Raw genomic sequence first — 24,834 nt, forward strand, 5'->3', positions numbered from 1 at the left:
TCTCCTCTCACCTTAAGAAATAGTTTTGAAATCGCCCATCCTCGGAAAAAGACGCTTGTCATTCACCTCACTGCATACAGTTCTGGTCACCAACCTACCAGAAGGATATAGATGCTTCGGAGAGGTTACAGAAAAACTTCACCAGGAGGTTGCCTAGTATGGGGGATTTTAACTATGAAGAAAGGTTGGATAAACTGGGCTTGTTTCCATTGTAATGCAGGAGGTTGAGGGGGCAACCTGAAAGAAGTTCATAAGATTATGAATGGCATAGATAGAGTGGAAAGTATGAGGCTTTTTCTCAGGGTGGAGGGGTCAATCACTAGGGGCCACAGGTTCAAGGGGGTGGGGGAGGGATGTTTAAAAGTGATGTGCAAGGTACAGAGAGTGATGAGTACCTGGAATGCGCTGTCAGAGGTGGTGGTGGAAGCAGACACAACAGCAGCATCAAGAAATATCTGGAAGAATATACGAACAGGAAGGGAAATAAAGGGATACGAATCATAGAAGTGAAGACAGTTTTAGTGTGGATGGGCAAAATGTGTCAGCGCAGGCTTGGAGGACTGAAGGGCCTGTTCCTGTGCTGTATTGCTTTTTGTTTTTATTTATACCCCTCATGATTTTATAAATCTCAATAAGGTCACTCCTCAACCTCCTATGCTCTATTAAAAAAAACTCCCAGCCTTTTCAGTCTATTTTCACATCACAGACCCTCCATTCCCAGCAACACAGAGATCCCAGTAAACCTATTCAGAACCCCCTCCAGCTGAAGAACATCATTCCCCCCCTCATTGGTCATTGTATCGAGCACTGGATTTGGGAGGTCATGTTGCGGCTGCACAAGACATGGGTTCGAGCACTTTTGGAGTATTACATGAAATTCTGGTCTCCCTCCTATAGGAAGGATGTTGTGAATCTTGAAAGGATTCAGAAGAGATTTACAAGGAGGTTACCAGGATTGGAGGGTTTGAGCTATACGGAGAGGCTGAAAAGGCTGGGGCTATTTTCCCTAGAACATCAGAGGCTGAGGGGGTGACCTTATAGAGGTTTATAAAATCATGAGGGGCATAGATAGGGTAAATAGGCAAGGTGCTTTTCGCAGAGTGGAGAGTCCAAAACTAAAGGGCATAGAGTGAGAGGAGCAAGATATAAAAGGGACCTAAAGAGAAAGCTTTTCACACAGAGGGTGGTGTATGTATGGAATAAGCTGCCAGAGAAAGTGGAGGAGGCTAGTACAATTACAACATTTAAAAGGCATCTGGATAGGTGTATGAATAGGAAAGGTTTAGAAGGATACGGACCAAATGTTGGCAAATGGGACTAAGTGTATGTAGAATATCTGGTTCGCATGGATGATTTGGACCAAAGGGTCTATTTCTGTGCTGTATACCTCTATGACTCTATAACAAACCAACCAGTACTGCAAACAGTACTCCAGAAGAGGCCTCATCAACATCCTGTATAACCCCAACATGACGTCCCAACTCCCATACTCTGAGCAATAAAGGCAAGCGCGCTAATCACCTTCTTAACCCCCCCCTCCCCCAATAACTGTAATTCAAAGTTTCTGCTGTTAGTACATCCTCAAAAAACAGCAGGTTTGTCAAGCATAATTTCCCTTTTATGTCTTTGTTGACCTTGTTGAATTAGAGCATAATTTTGAAACATAACAGTGAATAAACAATGTACTAAGTTGGTAGCAGCATAGGTGACAAGGGGAGATAGAGTTCTAGAGGTTAAGTTTTTACATAACCGAGTCAAGTCCATTCAGCTATCACTCAAAACTAACTACTTAGAATTGTAGTTTGCAACATAATATTCATTTTGTTTTATTGCAAACAACAATCAGTGTATTTTAACAAGTCATGACCTTCAGTTACAATAAGAGATATAAGACTGTCATGTGTTTATATTAACCTTTCATTCATTCATTCATACATATTGAAAATTGGGTTTTTTACTCCTGAGTTAAAAATGCATTAATTTTTTTTTAAATCTTCGTGAGTTTTTAACATTGTCACAATGTTTCTTATTTTTATCCACAACAGATAGCATAAGTCATTCCTAATAAGTGGGATCAGTTCTTGTACAGATGGATGTGTAAAGGACATAGATAAGGAAATAATTTGCAGAGTCAGAAATAACTTGTAGCAAATCATCTTATAATTATGTCTCAATGCAGAATCACTTCCAAACAGATTTCGAGAAAATACCATTTTTCAAGTGAATTTGAGATCACAATATTTGATAAACCATATAAATATGGTTAAGGTTTCTATACTTCAAGTAGTGAATCATACTCTGAAGCATATCAGTTGGTTCCATTTGACATGTTCCTTGATATCAACTTTCATATGCGTTTGAAGCCTTTCAAACCTTTAAGGTTTTACATCAAAACTCTCAGATCTTCACTCCTACCTTATCCAATAATGTATATGGATTTGCAGAATTAAATGTAAAAGGTGCTTCCACTTGGAATTTTTCTCGAAACTCAACTTGCTTAGCCTGTTACAAGAAAAAGAATTATTTAGAATGCCCTCAATATTTCATTACTCGTGATTCTCAAGTTTAAAAAAAAACAAATCAAATCAATTTTGGTTACAATTACTTTTTAGACAAGTACAAAGAGAGCACTTACAACAAATGCCACACATCTTTTTCTGATGAGTGACACCTCTGCAGTCTGGAGGGCTGCAACTTCATGCTTCACAGAGGCAGCTATCTTCTTTGTATTGTTCCACTTTTCTGGTAATTCCTATTGATCATTGAACAACTTCTTACATCGGGAAAGGCATTTTCATCAAATATCATTAAACTTATATTGAAGGCAAATATAATCGCTTAAATGTAGTTCAATTCTTGTACACAGTTGGATGGGCAAAGCAGAGGTGAGGGGGTGAGTTTTCCACATCACTGCCTGTGTCATGTTCTACCAAGAGTAGCTCACGAACACTTCATAATTTATACCCGAGGCTTGCTGCATTGATTTCAGTGCATCAGAAACAAAAATTGAGTTCAACAGCTTATAAATTCCAGGTTACTTTGCAGCTGATTAATTTGAACAATATTTCCAAGTACTGAAGTCTAAAGGCAGTGCTGCAATCAAAGCAGCAATAACATTACTAATCTTAACAGCCAAGTTTCATTAACATCTTTCTGATCAACTGCACATTCTATCAGCAGGTGGCTCACTGTGAAAAGGTCAGGTGACCCAGAGCTGCCCACTATTTGGGTAAATCACAAGGTGGTGGTAGAACCATCAGGAAATGCAGCATGGCCTATGGGTGGGCGTAACTGGCAACCTGGGGGAGTACAATTCCATTCTTGCCTTGTGGGGCACAGAGGAGTACTCCTGTTTGGTTGATTAGCTGAATGTGTACACTGCAGAATATATTGAAAGTGTGTTTGCCAAACTCAAGTGTATATTTCAGTCATCACATGTTAAAATTAAGTCATCAAAACAATTAGTCATTTTACGGCATAAACTTCCATTATTTTCAAATCAAATAAATTTTTCTCAATAACTATCTGAACAAAAAGAAAAATATACCTCTAACAGCATGTAAATCTGGTCTGGCATAGTTTGATCATAACTCTCAAGAAGATTAATAGTCTCCTTTAAAGGTTCAAAAAGTTCATCAGTGGTGGTCTGTCTGTCTCTGACTGCCATTAGATGTCCCATTATATCAACAAGGCCATTATAGTCTCCTTCTTTCACCTTCTTTTTAAGTCCCTTATCTGTTACCTTTATAAATTCTTCAAGTTCACTTAAGCTGTGCAAAAGAGAAAGAAAAACATTCACCCTTGTGAGAACATGCTAAAGTGCAAAACATTTTAAAATGTGCACTCCTGCCATACTTCTGATGGAGTAGCTGAGAAAATTCCAGCCTATATATAGTTGTTTTGGTTTTCAAATTTTAGAATACTAACAGGCAGTAATTGCTGTATTTTATTATGCCTTTTTGAGGCTGAGGTGTTTACTGGCCAGCTAAGCACAGCTACTGGACCTAATATCACAGCTGGTTGTGTTCCACTTGTGCCTAAGCAAAAAGCAGCAGAATGATCAGGTTTATTGTATGTGACTAATCATTGTATCTCTAACCACGAAAATTGAGCATACTGCATTTTCCTGTTTTATCTCAGTAAATAATTTGGTACATTATTACATCTTTCTTCCTCAATCCCAAAAATAAGCAGTTATTCACCTATCAGTAACATAATGCATGAGATGTTCTTTAAACATCCAGCTCCATTTTTTGATTGTATTTAACAATGCCATCTTAAATGGTTTAATGTCAACTTTAAACCAACTTTCAAAGACTCTACTGTCTTCAAGTTTGCTGATCTGGATATATAAATTTTCATAAATATCAATCTGTAAAACAAAACACAAAAATGCATGATAACTATAATAATCATTTCTATATTTTTAAGCTCAACAATTATAAAATTAAGCTTGTAACCTTAACTTGCATCATAGTATGTTCTGTGATCACAGTCATCAAACATTGCAAGTACTGTAAAACATTGATGTTAAAAAGGCTAGTACTTTATAAATGCATTATAGAGTGGTGGACCATGGTTTAAATTAGAATTTCCCCACAGTGACAAGCATCTTGCCTTTGTGTAAAATATAAAGAGAATATTAATGAATTTTTTCTAGTTCTCTCTTTTTTTATATCCAGTAACTTCACGAAATAAAACTTGTGTGATACAAAATTGGCTGCCCACTCACTAATACTCATGTCCACAGTTACACAAAGGTAAGATTTTTTCCAGTGTGTACTCAATCTCAGCTGTCTCAGTACAGGGAAGTTAATGTTCAAATAACATGTGCAGTAACTACATATGAAAATTTGTTTAGCACATCTTAATTATGGGCCCATTATCTGCAGAAGGCAGAAGACCAGAATTGGCATCCCCAATGGGGGGGAAAAGGCAAGTCAAGTCAATCCAAGGCCATTCTAACCTTCCATCTATCATCTAGCATTGGCATAGGCTTGGCAACTCTGTAGTTAGACAAGCTTCTTCATGATGGGCGGGCATGGGAGGTGTGAAGAGGTAACAGAAAAGAGGAAGGAAGCAACGTATTGCTAAAACTAAAGAAAATCCACAGCCACAATTTCAGAGATTACATTGGAAATCACCTCCAGGGAAATCCACTACTGATCAACAAGTTTCTGAGATCAACAAGAAGGCATGTATATTGCTAAAGTTAACTTTCTGGAACCCAGCTGCTCAGTACAACTGTAAATCCACCACCACCTTAACACTGGCAGTGTAGAGTCAGGGCAGTGTTAAGGAATATTTTGGCCTGCTAGGCCCAAAAACTCTTTCATGTCTCTTCAATTAAAGTGTAAGTTCAATCCAAGTATGTCATCTTCCTTTGCAGTTCAAGGTTCCTGCTTCTGGAGAACACAAACTTCTTTCCACAAATTGTTTCGCTGTTTAAATTCATTGTAAACATGCAAAATTTACCTATTCCAAATGACAAAGCTTTTTGAAGGATTCAATACTTCAGAAGGGTGACACGATGGTTAGCACTGCTGTCTCACAGCTCCAGGGGCCCGCGTTCAATTCCCGCCTCGGGTGACTGTCTGTGTGGAGTTTGCACATTCTCCCTGTGTCTATTTGGGTTTCCTCTGGGTGCTCCGATTTCCTCCCACAATCCAAAGATGTGCAGGTTAGGTGAACTGGTCATAGTGTTCAGGGATATGTAGGTTAGGTGCATTAGTTAGGGGTAAATGTAGGGTAATAGGGTCAGGAAATGGATTTGGGTGGGTTACTCTTTGGAGAGTCAGTGTGGACTTGTTGGGCCAAATGGCCTGTTCCCACATAGTGGGCATTCTATGAAGCTACTTAACCAAAAACAAAAGCCATGACAAACTAAGCGTTTCAAACCAGATTCAAAATAAAAGCATGTCATGTTGCTTTAAAAAAATCTACAAAATAATTATTGTCTTTAATGCCTTTAATGCCTGCCTTTTGGACTTTCTGTTCTGGCACATCTCCTTTGAAGATCTGAGTGAAAGCAACAGAACTGATGGAGTATACAACATATGGCCTCAGATGTTAACCTCTAGCAGAACTGAGCTGCTCAGCATAAGTGCTGCAGGAGGACACATTGTCCAATAGACAGCAGCAAGGTCAGTGTGGAATGGCAGGGATGGCAAGGTGAATACTCCATGTTCCCCAGAGCAAGCAGCATGTTCACACTCCATTGCCCGGTTTAGTGACTCTGCAATCCTAAGAATGTGCTGGAAGAGAGATTGCTGGACATATGACATACCCCGTAAGCCCCTTGACAAGCTGTAACCTCTGTGGCATGGCAGTAGTATGAGCTTCCACTGCAGCACGCAGACAATTACTTGTATTACGAGGAGGGCTGAGACTTAAGCAATCAAACTAAATAACTGCTGGAACAACTTGTGAAGAGATTGGCCACCACTTCCAAATTGGAAAGTATGGGCTGCGAGCTCAGCACAAGGTGCAGTGCCAAGTTGATACTGGCCTCCTCTGAGCTCCTTAGCGATGACCTTTTCCAGCAGTCCTCTCAATGCAGATAGCACTTTGCTGTGGGTACTTTTTCTGATTCCTCTGTGATTTGTTTCAAAGCAGTTCTCATTTGTATCCTCGAAAATGGATTCGTATGCAAATACACCCTCTGGTGAGCTGGCACCCAAGTTATCCATGATCACTGGCTTGGCTGCAGCTCATTCACGGTCAATATCTCACTACTTGTAGATCCCAGCTATCTTCTCATATCCTTTCAGATATGTGTGGTATCAGACACTGAGCTGCTGGCTTTGAGTAAAACCAAGGAGACAGTGCTGTCCCTTCTGTGTATGATCAGATTCCACTTCTCACTTATTTGAAAAGGAGGAGACTCAAAAAGGTGCATCTGTATTCTTGGGAGGTACATGGATGCATCATGTGAACTATCTTGAGCATTTCTGAAGACACTAAGGAAGAAAGAGAATTATTATGCCAGACAACTTAATGCTGGAGGGTTCTAAAAAGAAAAATCACAAGACCATGAGATGCACAGCACAGAATCTGCCCTTCGGCAGATTACTCCTGCCTGACCACTTACCTTGACCACATCTCTGACACAGCTGAAGATTTCAAAGCACTGCATCCAGATCTGGTAAGGCTGATTTTTGGCACTGACCACTAAGTTGATTTGATACCACTTCTTCTTTAACTGTGTCTCTTCCTCTGCTATAGATCCTTCTTTCCATTTGCTTCATCAAAATCTCCATCACAGCCTCCAAAAATGTTTGAGACTGCACCTCCTGTATTATCAGGATTTCAGATTCCCTTCAACCACTACTCCCAGAACAAACTTCAGCCACAAAACCCTTGCCCTTTAAAGGAGATGCAGGCTACCTTTAAGCAGTGCAGCCTAGCCTTACATAGTGCTACTCACTCACAATATTGCCCTTTACTAATGCATGAATCCAATCCATCCAGTCTGGTTAACTCTGACTGGACACAATTCATTTTGTAAGTGATGGCTTGATGTGACATTGCCTATATTTGCCGACAGCAACATGTCACTTCTACAAGATACAATGAAGATACTCACTAAGGGTCATGGAACAGTTCCTTCAAAAATGTAATCTCTACCACTCTAGAGGACATGAGGAGCAATGCATGGGAACACCATGGGCTGCAATTAACAAGTCACAATCAATCCTGACTTGGAACGATCACTCTGTTCCTTCACGGCTACTGGGTCAAAATTCTGGAATTCCTTTTCTCTCAACACTGCATTGTGCCAATAGCACGTGGACTGTTGTGGGGAAAAAGGCAATCGTCTCAAGAACGATCAGGAATGCTCAGCAAAAGCTGATCTTGCTGGCAATGCTCATACACCATGATTAAAAGGAAATACTTTGCTTTGAATCTCAGCATTCACTTTCAGGGCTCACTAACTTGGCCCCTTTGTATTTAAGGGTGCATTATTCAGAGTCCCAGAAATTTATTCTAAATATAATATTAAATCAAAATTAAACAGAAAATGTTTTTCAACTGCACAAACCATTTTGTTTTAGCTTAACCTTACCTGTTCCTTAAACTGTTCTGTAGTAGGAGGGCACTCGGGAACACCTTCATCAGCATGAGTTTCAATCTCCTCTGCAGTCAACACATGGTTGTACAGCAAGAACTGCTTCATGAACTCTATCCTGTCATCTACCCAAAGGTATGAGTAAGAGTCAAATGAATTTCTGTAGTCCACAGCTTTGCTAATGATCTCTGTTACCCTATCCATGATCTCTTGGCGGACCTCTGATAGGTCAAGTATATCCTCCATATCATCCTGTGTAAAGAACGAACACACTTTATTATCTCTTTATGGCCACAGTGGTTATTATCTACTTGAGGTGGTGGAACTTAGTGGTCACAATATTGAACTATCAACCCAACAGTCTCCATGTTATTACCCTTGAGACAATTAATATGGGGCATAAATATTGATTTGTCAATGTTTGCATTTTATGAACAAATTAAAATAAGACCTGTGTAAAGACCAATAGTTGATCTCCTTCAGAAAATCTAATTTATACGCATGACTATTTACTCAATGTGGACTTCCCTGAATGTTGACAGCTAAGATAATGTGACAAATTCTCCACCGATCATCCACACGACAACAATTAGCACTGCTGCCTCACAGCGCCAGAGACCCGGGTTCAATTCCCGCCTCAGGCGACTGACTGTGTGGAGTTTGCACGTTCTCCCCGTGTCTGCGTGGGTTTCCTCCGGGTGCTCCGGTTTCCTCCCACAGTCCAAAGATGTGCAGGTTAGGTGAATTGGCCATGCTAAATTGCCCGTAGTGTTAGGTAAGGGGTAGATGTAGGGGTTTGGGTGGGTTGCGCTTCGGCGGGGTGGTGTGGACTTGTTGGGCCGAAGGGCCTGTTTCCACACTGTAAGTAATCTAATCTAATCTAATTACAAGTAGCACAGCTACTTTTGAAGGTCAGGCCTCTTAACATAAAAGTACAAAAATTAGGTTACAGTAAACATAATTTGTGAGAAACAGAATTTAAAATTACTTAATTCAGAAAAAAACTGGAAGCCACAAATGCACAAAATGCAAAAGAATTGTGGATTTGTTTTTGTGGTTTGGATTATAACAATCTACTTCATATATTCTTTCCGTAAAGCAACATATGCAGGCGAGAGAGTAGCTTTGTGATAATTACCTGATAACTATCAATCTCAAGATGGTCAGCTACTCTTTTCACCTGTGCAGCCATTTTGTAAATGTCACTTATCAACTCTTCAACTAAATCATAGAATCCATCTGCAGCATCCTTATCTAGAGAAGGTTTGAATACAATCTCTGGGATACTTAGCATCATTTGTGATACAAACAATGGTGCAGGTTTTAAAGTAGCTTCAGTGTTCTCAAGGAAAAACTCAAGAGAGCATGAAATAGCATTGAAGAAACCATCTAAAACCATGTCATCAATGTACTCCAAATAGGCCTTCCATGATTTAGTAACTGGGTCTGCCTTCAGAAGTCTGAGATTCTCCTGTTAATCAGAAACAAATTAACATAAAATTATTATCTTAGGTCTTCAGAAGCTAAATATAAATGTTTTCATTCACAAGCTAACGTGTTTTCAACTAAATTCGAACTAACGGAAATTACAATCACAAAGTTGAAATAGTTTATCCCTTGAACCAGAGTGCACTTTTTTAAAATTATTGAGTCTACAGTGGTAGAAAGGAACTGACAATGAAGTCAAGAACTAACAGTGAGACCTTGCACGCTATAAAATGAAGCAGGTTGCTTTCATTACATTGGCATCCCGCCTGGGTAATTTTATAAAGGTTGCCCTCTGAATATTGAACTCTGCCTGTGGGAAGTGAGTTTTGAAAGTTGTCTGTCACACCCTATGATCTTCCTATTAAAATAACAAGACAGAAATCAGTCGTCAAAGTTTTACTCAAGGAATGGAGTTTTGTAACTGAATGTAACTTTTAATTATCCATTTATTTCATAGTTTTGCACGCAATTATTATAAATGTAGACTTTCCCAGTTACGTAAAACCAAATTAAAGATCATTGGTGAATTAAAATCATTGCAAGCAAGGACACAATTGCACTGCCTAATAGTTAGTACTCAATCTGGATTCTTGGAGATTCATCAAAAAATAATTAATGGAAGAAATAAACTCTACACAGACAAACTATGGCTTTTTTTCAGACACACTATAGTAAACATATATCATTACTACATATATGTCAACATTGGCTTCTTCAGAATAGAGGTTGAAGCTATACTTCTTTTGAGTCTGAGAAGACTTAATTGGTAATGGGTGTGACAATCCTCCATTATTGTGATTACCACATCCAACAGATCAGATCAGATCAGAAGTCTCTGGACCCAAAATGTTAACTCTGATTTCTCCCCACAGATGCTACTAGACATGCTGAGATTTTCCAACAATTTCTGTTTTTAGTTTCTGATTTCCAACTTCCACAGTTCATTTGGCTTTTTTTTGAAGATCAGATCTAACTCCTGTCACAGTGTGAATGGCAACGGCCAATTAAACAATTCACTGTAGAATTCGGATGTTTCTCTCTCCGCAGATGCAGTCAGACTTGCTGAATTTCTCTAGCATTCTCATGTGTTAAGACTATCCTATTTCTTATGGCCTTATGGTCTTATGTGTTTGTTTCAGATTACATTTCTCATTTTGTTTTTGTTTGAACTGAGCAGAGTTAACATCCTCAATAATGGGGGAGTCCAGTACAATAGTGCAAAAGACGAGGCTAAAACATCAGCAACCACTTCAACCAGAACTGCCACGTAAATTATCCATTGCCTAAGGTTTCCAATATCACACATGCCAGCCTTCAGCCAATTCGATTTACTTAACGTGATGCCCTGAAATGGCTGAAGGCACTCGATACTGCAAGGGTTTTGACCTGACAGACATATGCTTCAGAATTTACTGTGTCCCTAATCAGGTTGTTCCAGTAACAGTTACAATACTAGCATCTCTCTAGCAATGTGGAACATTGCCTAGGTACATCCTATATAAAGAAAACATGGCGAAATGAACCCAGCCAAGTATCACCTCATCAGTCTGTTCTTGATCATCGTCAAAGTGACGGAAAGGGTTATCAACAGTGCAATCAAGTACCACTCACCCAATGGTAACTGCTCACTAATGCTCATTTGGGTTCCACCAGACCCACTCAGCATTTAACCCTATTATAGCTTTGGTCAAAACATGGGAAAAAGAGCTGAACTCAAGAGAGAAAGTGAGAGTGAATGGTCTTGAATTAAAGTATTAGAGAGAGAGAACAATCAAGTAGTCCTTGTACTGCAAGGAGTTAATGAGAAGTTAATGAGAACTGGGGAGAAAATACCATCAGATGGAGTCATACCTAACACAAAGGAAGATGGCTATGAATGTTAGGGACCAATAATTTCAACCTCAGGACATTGACACAGGACTTCCTCAGGACGACAGCCTTTGCCAAACATCCTCATCTGCCTCATCAAGATGTACCCTTTATGAAAAAGTCAGAGTAAAGAAATTCTGCAGCATATTAATCTGCCTCCTGTTTCACCAAACCATCTACACCATCTTAAAGGCTCAAGTAAGGAATATAAGCATGTGAACAAAAACAATCAGAAAAAGAGTAGACCACACAGCTCAGCAATCCTAATCTGCTGCACAACATGTTCACAGGCTTTCCTACTGGCTCCCCATATTACTTTATTCACTGAAACCAAATATTCGTCTACATCAAGATTGGCTCAGCTGCAGCACTATTGATTGAGCTGGTCAGGTCCTAAAGTACATAGCTGCTAGACAGAGTCTGTGGCAGGTGGTGAGAGAAGCAACAAGAGGAAAAATCATACTTGACCTCATCCTTACTAATCTGCCAGCTGTAGATACATCTGATGTGACAATATCACTAAGAGTGACCACCATACAGTCCTTGTGGAGACAAAATCTCACCTTCACACTGACAATAAACTGCATCATGTTGTGTGACACTATCACCATGCTAAATGGGTCAGACTTTGAACAGATCGAGCAACTCAAGACTGGGCATCCGTGAGGCACTGTGGGCCATCATCAGCAGAATTGTACTTCAGCACAATCTGTAACCTCAAAGCCTGGCATATTCTTCCACTCAACAATTACCATCGAGCTAGGGGATCAACTCTGGTTCAAAGGAGAGTACAGGAGGGCATGCATGAGCAACACCAGGCATACCTAAAAAGGAGGGGTCAACCTGGTGAAGCTACCAAACAGCATTACTTACATGCCAAAAAGCATAAGCAGCAAATGACAGACAGAGTTAAGCGATCCCAGAACCAAGGGGTCAGATCTAAGCTCTGCAGTCCTGGCACATCCAGTCATGACTAGTGGTGGATAATTAAAAACTCACTGGAAGAAAATGGTCCAACAATATCCCAATCCTCAATGATGGAAGAGCCCAAAACATCAGTACAAAAGATAAAGCTGAAGTATTTGCAGCAATCTACAGCCAGAAGTGCCAAGTGGATGATCCATCTCAACCTCCTCCAGTGAGACCAAGCATCACAGATATCAGTCTTCAGTCAATTCGATTCACTCCATGTGATAGCTAGAAACATTTGTAGGCACTGGATACTGCAAAAGCCTAACAACATATCAGCAATAGTACTGAAGACTTTTGCTCCATAACTTGCTACTCACATAGCTAAACAACTCCGGTACAGTTACAATGTTGGCATCTATTCAACAAGGTAGAAATTTACCCAGGTATGTTCTGTGCATAAAAAGCAGGACAAATCCAACCCAGCCAATTACTGTCCCATCAGTCTACTCTCAATCGTCAATGAAGTAATGGAAGGTGTCATCATCAATGTTATCAAGCAGCACCTGCTCAGCAATAACCTGCTCAATGATGCCCAGTTTGGGTTCTTCCAGGGCCACTCAGCTCCTGACACCATAAGACAAAGACAAAACAACTGAATTCCAGAGGTGAGGTGAGAGTGACAGCCCTTGACATCAAGGCCACATTTGATTGAGTGTGCCATCAAAGAGCCCTAGCGAAACTGGAATCAATGGATATCAGGGGGCAAAATTTCTGCTGGTTAGAGTCACACCTGGTACATAGGAAGATGGTTGTAATTCTTGGACGTTAGTCATCTTAACTCAAAGACATTTCTGCTGGAGTTGCTCAGGGTGGTGTCCTTGGCCCGACCATCTTTAGCTGCTTTCCTCCATCCTAAGGTCAGAATTGGCAATGTTCGCCGACATTTGTACAATGTTTACCATCAATTACAATTCCCAAGGTCTTGAAACAGTCAATGTTCAAACAAGAGAAGTAACAAGAGGAAAAAATATACTTGACCTCATCCTTAATAATTTGCCAACTGTAGATGCAACTGTCCATGACAGTATCTCTAAGACTGACTACCGCACAGTCCTTGTGGAGACAAGGACTCACCTTCACACTGTTGGAGTAAAGGACTGTAAATGCCAGTGTTGGACTGGGGTGGGTAAAGTCAGACTATAACCTGACAGCAGGTTATCGTCCAACATGTTTATTTAAAATTGTAAGCTATTGGAGCACTGCTTCTTCATCAGGTGAAATGATTTCATCTGATGAAGAAACAACGCTACAAAAGCTTACGTTCAAATATCACAAGCTCTGGGACAATATCCAGGCTACAGCTGACAAGTGGCAAGTAACATTCACACTGCACAAATGCCAGGCAATTAATAATAAGAGAAAATAATTAGAGAATTGACATTAAATGGTGTTACCATCATCGAGTCGCCCACTATTACGATCCTGGGGATTATAATTGACCAGAGCTCAATTGGACTTGCCATATAAATACAGTAGGTACAAGAGCAGGTTAAAAGCTAGGAATGCTGCAGTGAGTTATTCACCTCCTGACTCCCCAAACCTGTTCGCCACCGACAAGGCACAAGTCAGGAGTGTGATGGAATACTCCGCACTTGCCAAGATGGGTGCAGCTACAACAATACTCAAAATGCTTGACATCTTTCCAGGACAAAACAGCCCAATTGGCTGGCACCACATCAATAAGCATCCACTCCAACTACCACCAACAGTCAGAAGCAGCAGCACTCCAGAAATTCACCAAAGATCCTTAGTTAGCACTTTCTAAACCCATGATCCCTTCCATCTAGAAGGAAAAGAGCATGGGAACATCACCACATCCAAATTCCCCTTTAAGTCATTCACCATCCTGACCTGAAAATATATCACTGTTCGTTCATTGTCCCTAGGCCCAGATCCTGAAATTTCCTTCCCAAAGGGCATAGTCAATCTACCTACAGAGGTTCAAGAAATTAGGTCACCATCACCTTCTCAAAGTCAACTAGAAACGAGCAATAAATGCTGGCTGACCAGCGATGCCCACATGCAACAACTGAATAAAATATATCAGGCTTAATGATGCAGCATTCACCACCCTACACAGAAGAGAATGTCAAAGATTCTTAATCCCCCTCAAACATTCTCTCATCTCAATCGTAAGTGATTAGCCCTTATGCAGAAATTACACCCACTTGTTCCATAGTCCCTGACAGGGGAAAAAATCTCTCAGTATCTATCCTGTTAAGGGCCTTCATTATCCTAAATGTTTCAAATACATCACCTCTCATTCCTCTAAACAGGAGAATATTCAAGGGCATTCAACATCCCAGAAGAATAAGCAAAAGGTCAAAGGATATAGACTAGTATTATTAATAAAAGATGGTGTCAGTGTGATGGCGAGTAAAGATATAGGTGCAATACAGTACAACATCAGTTATCCTGTTCCACAACCACCTGATGGAGCAGCGCCTCGAAAGCTAGTGCTTCCAAATAAACCTGTTGGACTATAGCCTTGTATTGAGAGTTTTAACTTTGTCCACCCCAGTCCAACAGCAGCACCTTCAAATCGGAAGTAGGATTAATGAGAGATCTTGTAGTTAAGGATCCTCTAGGGTGTGGTGTTCTCCACATAGTAAAACTTCAAATTTTGTTTGAGGGATAGCAATTGGGTCTCAAACCAGGGTCCTCATCTTAAGCAAGGGCAATTACAGAGGTATGAGGAGAGACCTGTCGAAAGTATGCTGGGTGAAAGACAAGAGGGAAAGTTGGTGGATGAGTAGTGGCAGACATTTAAGCCGATATTACATGATGCTTACCAAATATTTGATCTAGTCAAATAGATGGACTCAATGAAAATGATGAAACAGTGGTGGTTATCAACAATGGTCAAGGATAGTATCCAATCAAAACCTAAGGCATATAAAGCAACAAAGATACGTGATAAGGCAGTGGATTGTACTGTTTTAGGAATCAGCAGCAGATAATAAAAAAAACTAATAAGAAGGGAGAAATTAATTATGCAAGTAAATTGACAAGAAATATTTCTTAAAAACTTCTATTAGTAGATAAGACAGTACCCGCAGTATGTGTGAGATGCTTGGAAGATGCAACTGGCAAATTAATAACAGGGAGATGGAAATTGCAGACAAGTTAACCCAATGTTTTGCATTAGTTTTCATGGTGGAGCACCCTATAAATATCCCAAAGATAACAGATAAATAAGGCATTGACAGAAGGAAAGGTCTAGCTGCAGTATCTATGATGTGGAAGTGCTTGTGTTGGACTGTGGTGGACAAATTTAAAAATCACGCAGTACCAGGTTATAGTCCAACAGGTTTATTTGGAAGTACTAGCTTTTGGAGCACTGCTCCTTCATCAGGTAGCTATGCAGCAGTCTCTAGCATGATGGATAAAATATTTGATAGACTAATGAACAAAAGATAGAAATGCACCAGGACCTGAAGGCCTCCACTCAAGGGGTTTAAATGAACTGGCTGCAGAGATAATGGAGGCATCCAGAAATATTCCAGACAGTGGAAAACTCTCATGCGCCAACTTTGTTCAAGCAGAGAGGGAAACAGAAAGTAGAAAACGATAGGCCAGCTAGTCTCATATCTGTCATTGGGAAGAAGCTAGAATCCATTATCAAAGAAGAAACAGCAAGTCATTTAGAAATGATAAATGCAACCAACTAGAGTTAACATAGTTTTATGAAAGGAAGACCATGTTTGATCAATTTTCTGAAGTTATTTCAGGATATAACAAGGACAGTTTTTAAAACGAAACCAGTAGATTTAATTTTTTATTCATCCATGAGATGTGGATGACGCTGGCTGCACCAGCACTTATTGTCCAACCCTAAATGCCCTAAGAAGTGTTAGTGAATTACCTTTTTGAACCACTGCAGGTGAACATAAAATACTCTTAAGGGGGGGGGGGGAAGTTTCAGGATTTTGAACCAGCAACACTGATTGAATGGTGACATCTTTCAAATCAGGATGTTGAGTGGCTTGGTGGGGGGGGGGTGAGGGTATGTGCAGTTCGTTGTGTTCACATGGTTATGGGTTTGGAGGTTTCTAAGAAGATTTGGTGAATTTCTGTAGTGCATGTAAATGATATCACACACTGCTGCTACTGAACATCAATGGTGTAGGAAGTGGATGTTTGTGAAGATGGTGCCAATCAAGTGGACTGTTTTGTTCTGCATGTTTCTCCCATGTTGTTGGAGCTGCGCTCAGCTCCAACAACATGGGCAACAACATGGGCAAGTGGGCAATAATTCATTACACTTCTGATATAGTGTATTATAATGTAGTGTATTTGGACACTCCATTATAACACACTCAATGTAAGTTGAGAACATTACCAGTAAGCCAAAGGTGGCAGCCAGATTCATGGACAAAAAGTGCACCCCTTATACAAGATTTCCACTCATAGCGTTGAGAAAATACACTGTGAATTTTATTGTAGAAATAAATATTGAGCTCTTCGGTGATAACACATTAAATATAGCATTCAACTGTATTGAAACTTTTAATAAAGTAGTTTTTCTGGCAATTATACTTTGTCAAGCTTATTGGAAAATATTTTGTACTTTTCTTCAAGCATACCTCAACCAATTTGTGAATCGTAATGCCATCCTCCCTTATCAATTTGTACCATTTGGCTACTCTGTCTTCTCGGTCTTCCAGGTTCAACAGGTTATCTCTTCGGTTATCCCTTCTTGCAAACATTGCACTCTCACTCCAAGCTTTCATGAGTGTTTGTAGTGTTTCTACATTTTCTTTGGTCTTCTGAACCCTGCTTGCCAGATCATAGACTGCGTCCTTCAAGTGGACAATGCAGTTCCAGCAGTTTTCATTCTGCCAAGTAATAGCCTCCTCTGCAGCCTTCAGCTCATCATCAATAGCTTCCAATTCATTAAAGATTAGTGGAAACTCAACTTCCAAGACAGTTTGTTTCAGCTTATTGTACCACTTCACCATCAATTCCAAGGTTCCGACGTACTAAATAATTTACAAACAACAAATGAGAATTAGCAGAGTCCTTTATGAATACTATTATTTCCAGAGAGGCAGGAACAGTATTTTTCATATGAATGAATCAATAACAAAATCAATATTTAATCCCATATTCATTTCATTAAATAACTCACCAAAGGATAATCTTAGTGGAAGGTATTTTCCTAATGCTGGGCTGGGACAGAATAAAGAAAATCTGCACGCTATTTTCAACAGAAAAATCACAAGGAAATGATTTGAATTGGTAAGGTTTAGATCCTGAGCTTTTATAAACAAATAAAAGAAAGATTTGTCATCATTTGAGAGGTGGTGTCCCCTTATGGGCTTGTGTACTCAAAATATTTTATAATCCTGTTTGATATAATAGATATTTGTCACAAGATTTTTATTTTTAAGAGCACTGGAGGAGCTTGGAATCCATTCGTATTTTTTTTTAATGCTAAAATAGCAGAAGGTATCAGCCAGGAACAATTGTTAAAAACTATTTCTCATATCATAGTTTGATTTTTCACTGCCAGAATCTGTACAAATATCACCGGATATTTCCGTCTTAAGCTGAGAAATACCATAATTTTGTTTAAAATGATTTAACACTTGCTTCAAATCAAATTGCAAACAGCACAGACTTCTCCAGTTTCTTTGCTTAATTATTCACAACATTTAGATGGGCCTAAGGATAATCCTTGCAGGAGAAAAGGAAAATTGCATGGTGAAATTTAGAGAGAAAGACAATTAAAGGGAAAATTGGAGTTCAAAAAAGTGAAATGTCTGAGGTCGTGTAACCCATTAACTATCTTTGCTAAGGCTAATATGGTGGGAGATTACTCAGTGACCGGCTGAGGTGAAGAGAAAGGCAACTGTTTTGTAAACATGTCTCAACAGACCAGTAACAGGGCAGCCTCTATTTTAACCGCTGCTTAATGGGTGCTGTGTGTGATACTTATAGGGAGCATGGATAATCATGACACCACTGTCCAGTTTAGCAATATAATGTACTAAAAAAGAAACACAGCCAAATTTCAGGCAACAACCAGAGTTCTCCATAATACTGAGACCATGGCTTCACTTACATTTACTCGGTTGTGGATTGTCAAATGTTTGATTAAGTGCCAGAAATTCAAGCAGCAGCGATTTGAAAGGGTGTGGTCCTAGGGCAGCAGCAATCAAGTTATGTCTGTCAGTTTAGATGCTCCAATATTCACAAAAATAATTTTCAACAACCTTGTGGGCATTTTTGCTTCAATTGATCACAGAATAAGTTAGAATCTGTACAATACAGTTGCCTGGTCAGTTCCAATTTAAAATAGTAATCTCATCCTAATTTTCTTTTCCAAAATATACTTTTCTCATTGCAGTTTGTAAAATTATACCCTGTAAGTTCAAACTGACATTCCCAAGAACACAATTAAGCTCAAGCCCTTTCCATTCAATATTTGGAAGTTTCAGGTGATTCAATATAATGGCAATTCAATGTGTTATTTCCAAAATATACATTCCTTGATGAAAACACTGACTGAGAGATTTTACAATCTGGTAAGCGAACCCTAAATAATATCCTTTCCCCAATCAATCAGGCTTTGCAACATTTGCCTCAAACGTTAGTGCACTTATCAGCATATAGTCCTGTACATTAGAATAAGTCCACCACTCTTGGTCATGGACAATAAATTGCAGTGGAAGGCCAACAAATTTCAGGCATGCTAAAGAATGTCTTTCACCACGCTGATGATCCTGTAGCAGCAACTGATGTTGATCTTGGAGTAGATCCCTTTGAGTGGAGTAGCTCACAGAGCAGAACCTTGCATCAAACTGCTTCAGATGAACCTCACCAAAACAAAACACTGCATGTTTTTGCAGCCTCAAGGGCAGTGTGCAGAGACTCCACGTGTACAGAAATGATCAGACAGGAAAGGCTTTTCTCACTGCCAGCAAGTTATGTCTTGCTGCTTGTTTGAAAGTTTCGAGCAATGTAGTAATATACCAAACCAGCTTCACAGACTGTTAGGGAACCAACTGACAAGGTCCACCATCTCTTTTTCTTGCAGGGCCTCAAAGAATGCGAATGACTGCTTAGTGGGCTTACGGCAAAAGGTACTGCTTGCATTTTTTAAAGTCATTCATGGGATTTGGCAATCAGAAGATAGTGATCATTTATTGCCCACCTAAAATTTCACAGAGGATAGTTAGGACTCAACCGCATTGCTACAGACCCGGACTTACGTGTAGACCAGACTTGATAAGAATGGTGAACTTCCTTCTCTAAGGAGCATTGGTGAACCACCTGGATGTTTTACAAAAAGTGATAGAAGTTGCGTGATGACAACAGGCTAGCCTTTTATATTCCAAATTTTTATTGCATTTAAAGCATCACCTCATTTACAATTGAAAGGGTAGAGGAAAAAAACAAGGAACTGATGGTCCATTTCACTGTTTAATATGGAATACAAAATTCGAAGATCATCTAAGATCAGTAGGACTGAGAGGCAGTGTTATCACGATGGACTTCATATCATACAATCCAGCATAAAATGATTGACTGATCCTTCATACATCAGACTGAATGATGTTGTTGGAGGGAATCCTGAGGTATAGGATTTACACGTATTTGGAAAGGCAAGGACTGATTAGGGATAGTAAACATGGCTTTGCATATGGAAAATCATGTCTCACGAACTTGATTGAATGTTTTGAAGAAGTAACCAAGAGGATTAATGAGGGTAGAGCTGTGGACATGATCTATATGGACTTCAGTAAGATGATCGACAAGGTTCCTCATGGGAGACTGGTTAGCAAGGTTAGATCTCATGGAATCCAATGAGAACTAGCCATTTGGATACAGAACTGGCTCTAAGGTAGAAGACAGAGGGTGGTGCTAGAGCGTTGTTTTTCAGACTGGAGGCCTGTGACCAGTGGAGTGCCACAAAGATCAGTGGTGGGTTCACTACTTTTTGTCATTTATATAAATGATCTGGATCTGAACATAGGAGGCACAATTAGTAAGTTTGCAGATGACACCAAAATTGGATGTGTAGTGGACAGTGAAGGAGGTTACCTCAGATTACAATGGGATCTGGACTAGATGGGCCAATGAGCTAAGGAATGGCATGCGGAGGTTAACTTAGATAACATGCGGGGTGCTGCATTTTGGAAAACACATCTTAGCAGGACTTATACACTTAATGGTAAGGTCCTAGGCAGTGTTGCTGAACAAAGAGACCTTGGAGTGCAGGTTCACAGCTCTTTGAAAGTAGAGTCGCAGGAAGATAGGATAGTGAAGGAGGCATTTTGTACGCTTTCCTTTATTGGTCAGAGTACTGAGTACAGGAGTTGAGAGGTCATGTTGTGGCTGTACAGGACATTGGTTAGGCCAATTTTAGAATATTGCATGCAATTCTGGTCTCCTTCATATCGGAAAGATGTTGTGAAACTTGAAAGGGTTCAGAAAAGATTAACAAAGATGTTGCCAGCATTGGAGAATTTGTGCTATAGGGAGCGTCAGAGGCTGAGGGATGACCTTATAGAGGTTTATAAAATCACGAGAGGCATAGATAGGGTAAATAGACAACGTCTTTTCCCTGGGATGAGGGAGTCTTGAACTAGAGGGCATAGGTTTAGGGCGAGAGGGGAAAGATATAAAAGAGACCGACGGGGCAACTTTTTCACACAGAGGATGAAGCATGTATGGAATGAGCTGCCAGAGGAAGTGGTGGAGTCTGGTATAATTGCAACATTTAAAAGGCATCTGGATGGCCATATGAATAGGAAGAATTTGGAGGGATATGGGCCGGGTGCTGGCAGGTGGGACTAGACTGAGTTGGGATATCTGGTTGGTGTGGACGAGTTGGTTTGAAGGGTCTGTTTCCGTGCTGTACATCTCTATGACTCTATGTTACCATGGCACCTTCTTTCTTCTTTTTGGATGATAATAAATTTGTTGATGTTTACATTTTAGAAGAAGACATACAAACAGATTTCATTCTCATCTAAGGAGCAGGCTCTGAACCAGAAGAGGATTTTGAAGACCTCGTGTACGAAGAGTGAATTTTTAAAAATCTCTTGGAGCCCCTATTTAATACCGAGCTCTGTCAACTACTTTTCTGAAGTCAGACAATTCACCTTTCTCTTTCATATGCCACCTTCTAAATATCTTTGATGATGGGGAATCTTTTCATATTTGCCTCAACTGTGTTTCACCAATGTGACAAGGACACAAAAGGGGGTTTCATGATTATCCAACCTTTATAATCCCTTTTAGTACCTCAATGTTTTCTGGGGTTAACAATCATTTATTCAACTTCAATCTTCCTTTGTCAACAAGCTGCTTCACCTCTAGATGACAGCTGTAGAAAGTGGTGGTCAGTGAGGAACACCAGTTTGACATTGATGGTTTTGACACAAACAGATGTTAACCCTGAAGTGGTCAGACACATCTGGCCTCCAATATATGCATTTGTGCATCACTCTGTCTGCAGCATAACTACAATATTATACAGCTTGGCGTCATTTATCATTTCATTCAGTAGGTTAGACATGGTGCCAATCCAATTTGCTGACTCATCTGCTAGATTGGCAAACTACTATGGATGATGCAGTTGAAGCCACCAGTTGGCTGGCTGGTCTGCACATGACCAACAATAGTAGGAGCTGCTGAAAGATAACCAGTCGCTCACTATTCTGAGCCAGGTCATACACATTGATTGACCATTTTTGCACAATATGTCTGCTACGAGAAAGCAACTCTCCGCCACCTCTTTAACATCAGAAATGGTGAAATTGTCTCCTCCATAGCAATGCCAAGGCATTCCTGATTAAAGTGATAGTCCATGGGATCATGATAGGCTGAATTCTGCAGCTTGGCTCTTATGGGTGACTATCAGCTTTACCTCAGCAAAACATAAAGGATTGGAATACAGTGAGTAACAAAGTAAACATTAATAGAGGTAAAATACCTTTAGACTCATTTAAAATCTTGTGTCTCTTAGCAGATCCATTGTGCAAGACACTGGGAAAACTCCTGAATGCCAGTCATGTTCACAAACAGTCTCAAGGTTAGGCCTGATCCACCTGACTGGAGTTACACCACCCTGGTGACATCACAATAGACTGTGATGCAGGAGGATTTGGGATCCATTGGAACTGATATTCCCAGTTGCTACTCCCAGGTTCCCAGAGGTAGGGTGTGTGGCCTCTACCTTTTGAGGTCAGCGCATGCTAGCTTCTTCATTGTCTCTACGAGTTTGGAACATTGGCTTTGTCTCCTCCAGCTCCTTAACAGTTTGTCACTTCTTCTGCTGTGTCATTTTTGTTCCTGCTTCTCTTAAAAGCAGTCACCACTATAATCCATTTCTGATGGGAACTGAATCTTGCCATTAGTTCAGAAAGTGGCTTGGTCACTCTTGGTCTCGTGTTCTTCTTACTGACCACCTGCCAGTCACTGATTACCCCTCTGCTGGCTCCTCCTCAATTACTACAGTCTCCTGAAGGAGGTGAGACCGAGAGTAACTGTTAGCTTCTTACAGCTTGCTGCTGGACACTTTCTGGTTTAGTGGTGCTGGAAAAGGGTCCTCTCATTTATCTCTCCACCCTTCAGGCACTCTGCCTGTATTCCTGATGAAGGGCTTTTGCCCAAAACGTGATTTTCCTGCTCCTCGGATGCTGCCTGAACTGCTGTGCTTTTCCAGCACCACTAATCCAGAATCCGGTTTCCAGCATCTGCAGTCATTGTTTTTACCCTGCCGGACACTTTCCTTGTTCCTTCCTTGTCCTATTCTGGTCCTAATTACATCAGAGAACCTGAACTCCCCCATTAAAAAATAGCTCATCATCTGAAACACAGGTTCATTGGGCACCCAGTTGGTTCTTCACCTCTTTGCTAGTCCATCAGGCTCAAGATGCCTTCCTTCTAATTGGAGGTGGGTTCTGCGGTGGCTGAATCATCCAATACTGGAGCTGCAGACTCTGCCACAGGTGGGCCAGGTCGTGCTCAAGGAGACAGGTGGGTGGGTGGGACGTTTTGGGTTCTGCATACTGTTTCTGCTTTGCCTCCTGTGCTCCATTTGGGGACAGTCCAAGTGGAAGGCACCTTCACGGATGCTTCTTCTTTAGTTTGTGCATTTGAGGGCAAGCAATTCCCAGGTGTCAGTGGGGATGCTGCATTTGTTTGGGGAGGCATTCAGTATGTCCTTCTAACATTTCCTCTACCTCCCCCTAGTGATTACTTACCATGCAGAACTCGGAGAAGAGCAATTGTTTAGGGAGTGTTTGCTTTGGATGTGCAGACAATGTGACCCACCCATAGCAGCTGGTCGAGTGTGACCAATGCCTTGGTACTGGGGGAGTTGGCCTGGGACAGGATGCTCATGTTGGGATATTTATCCTTCTGGTCCATTTGCAGGATTTGTGCGAAGACAGCACTGGTGGTAACTCTACAAGGAATTGAGGTGTCTGCTGGACATGGTCCATGTTTCTGGTACATGCTCGGTGGCAGGGATGTCTGCTCTGTAGACCATGAAACTGGCTCTGGGTTTGAGATCTCAGCTATCGAGCACTCTCCCTCAGATGTCCAAAGGCTGCAGTGGTGCATTGCAGTCGTTGCTGGATTTCTTCATTAATACCTGCACTCACCGTAAGGAAATTCCCAAGTTATAGAAAGTGATCCTAATTGTTATAGGGACACGCCATGTCAACAATAGTTTGTAGCTCAGTCTTAGTGTGCACACATTGTCTACACAATGTTAGGTCCCTTTCAAAATAGCCATATTGCCCATCTTAACAGGACAAGAAGGCTCCCTACCCCAAACACACAGATGACCGCAGTGAAAATTAACTTCAATAAAACAATACAAGGAAGCCTTAGACTAAGATTGGCTTTTGTGTAGAATTCTACCATTAAAAACTTGTAAATTAGACAACTTATAGGACAATATTATACTCTACAGAAAACCTAGCATACAACTGTATGGATTAATAAACTTTGTGTCTTGTCTTTTGCATAAACTGCTGCAGATACAAGGAGAGGTATGGGATATAGGTAAATTAATGTTACTTCTGCAATTCTGCAATTCCATTTTACAAAGTAAAATGAACTCACACCAGTGTGTAATTGTTTTAGCCAAGAGCTGAGTCAACAAGAATGGAAACAATGTGGAGGAAATATTTAATGTTTTTGTATTAGCTAAAATTGTATGTCAGAATGAAATGTGACTGCAAAACAATGGTAGACATTACGGGCAAGTAGATAAGATGTTGTGAGGGGATGAAGTTAAGCTAGATACGCCTGTACAAACAGTAGGTATAAACATCTGTTTCCCACTTTTACAGAGACAAAGGAACAAACCCCAATTCAAAGGGTCATAGGGATCAGAACAACCTCGAGAAAGGCACAGATGGAGGGAGTAGGTAATGATGAAGAAAGAATATGCCCAACAATGACCTATAGTG

General features: G+C 40.4%; 1 protein-coding gene across 1 annotated transcript in view; it reads right to left on the reverse strand.

The window, feature by feature from the left end:
• LOC140480447 (dynein axonemal heavy chain 11-like) overlaps window positions 1-24,834 on the reverse strand; it is a 445,469-nt gene that overhangs the window by 320,987 nt on the left and 99,648 nt on the right. Inside the window, exons 14-20 of the mRNA XM_072575322.1 lie at window positions 16,984-17,379; window positions 9,207-9,539; window positions 8,066-8,320; window positions 4,203-4,372; window positions 3,548-3,770; window positions 2,636-2,752; window positions 2,416-2,502 (exon numbers count right to left, since the gene is read on the reverse strand). Coding sequence (XP_072431423.1) covers window positions 2,416-2,502; window positions 2,636-2,752; window positions 3,548-3,770; window positions 4,203-4,372; window positions 8,066-8,320; window positions 9,207-9,539; window positions 16,984-17,379 — 1,581 coding nt within the window. The remainder of the gene's footprint in view (window positions 1-2,415; window positions 2,503-2,635; window positions 2,753-3,547; window positions 3,771-4,202; window positions 4,373-8,065; window positions 8,321-9,206; window positions 9,540-16,983; window positions 17,380-24,834) is intronic.

This window comes from Chiloscyllium punctatum, chromosome 8 (assembly GCF_047496795.1).
Source record: "Chiloscyllium punctatum isolate Juve2018m chromosome 8, sChiPun1.3, whole genome shotgun sequence".
NCBI classification, from domain to species: Eukaryota; Metazoa; Chordata; class Chondrichthyes; order Orectolobiformes; family Hemiscylliidae; genus Chiloscyllium; species Chiloscyllium punctatum.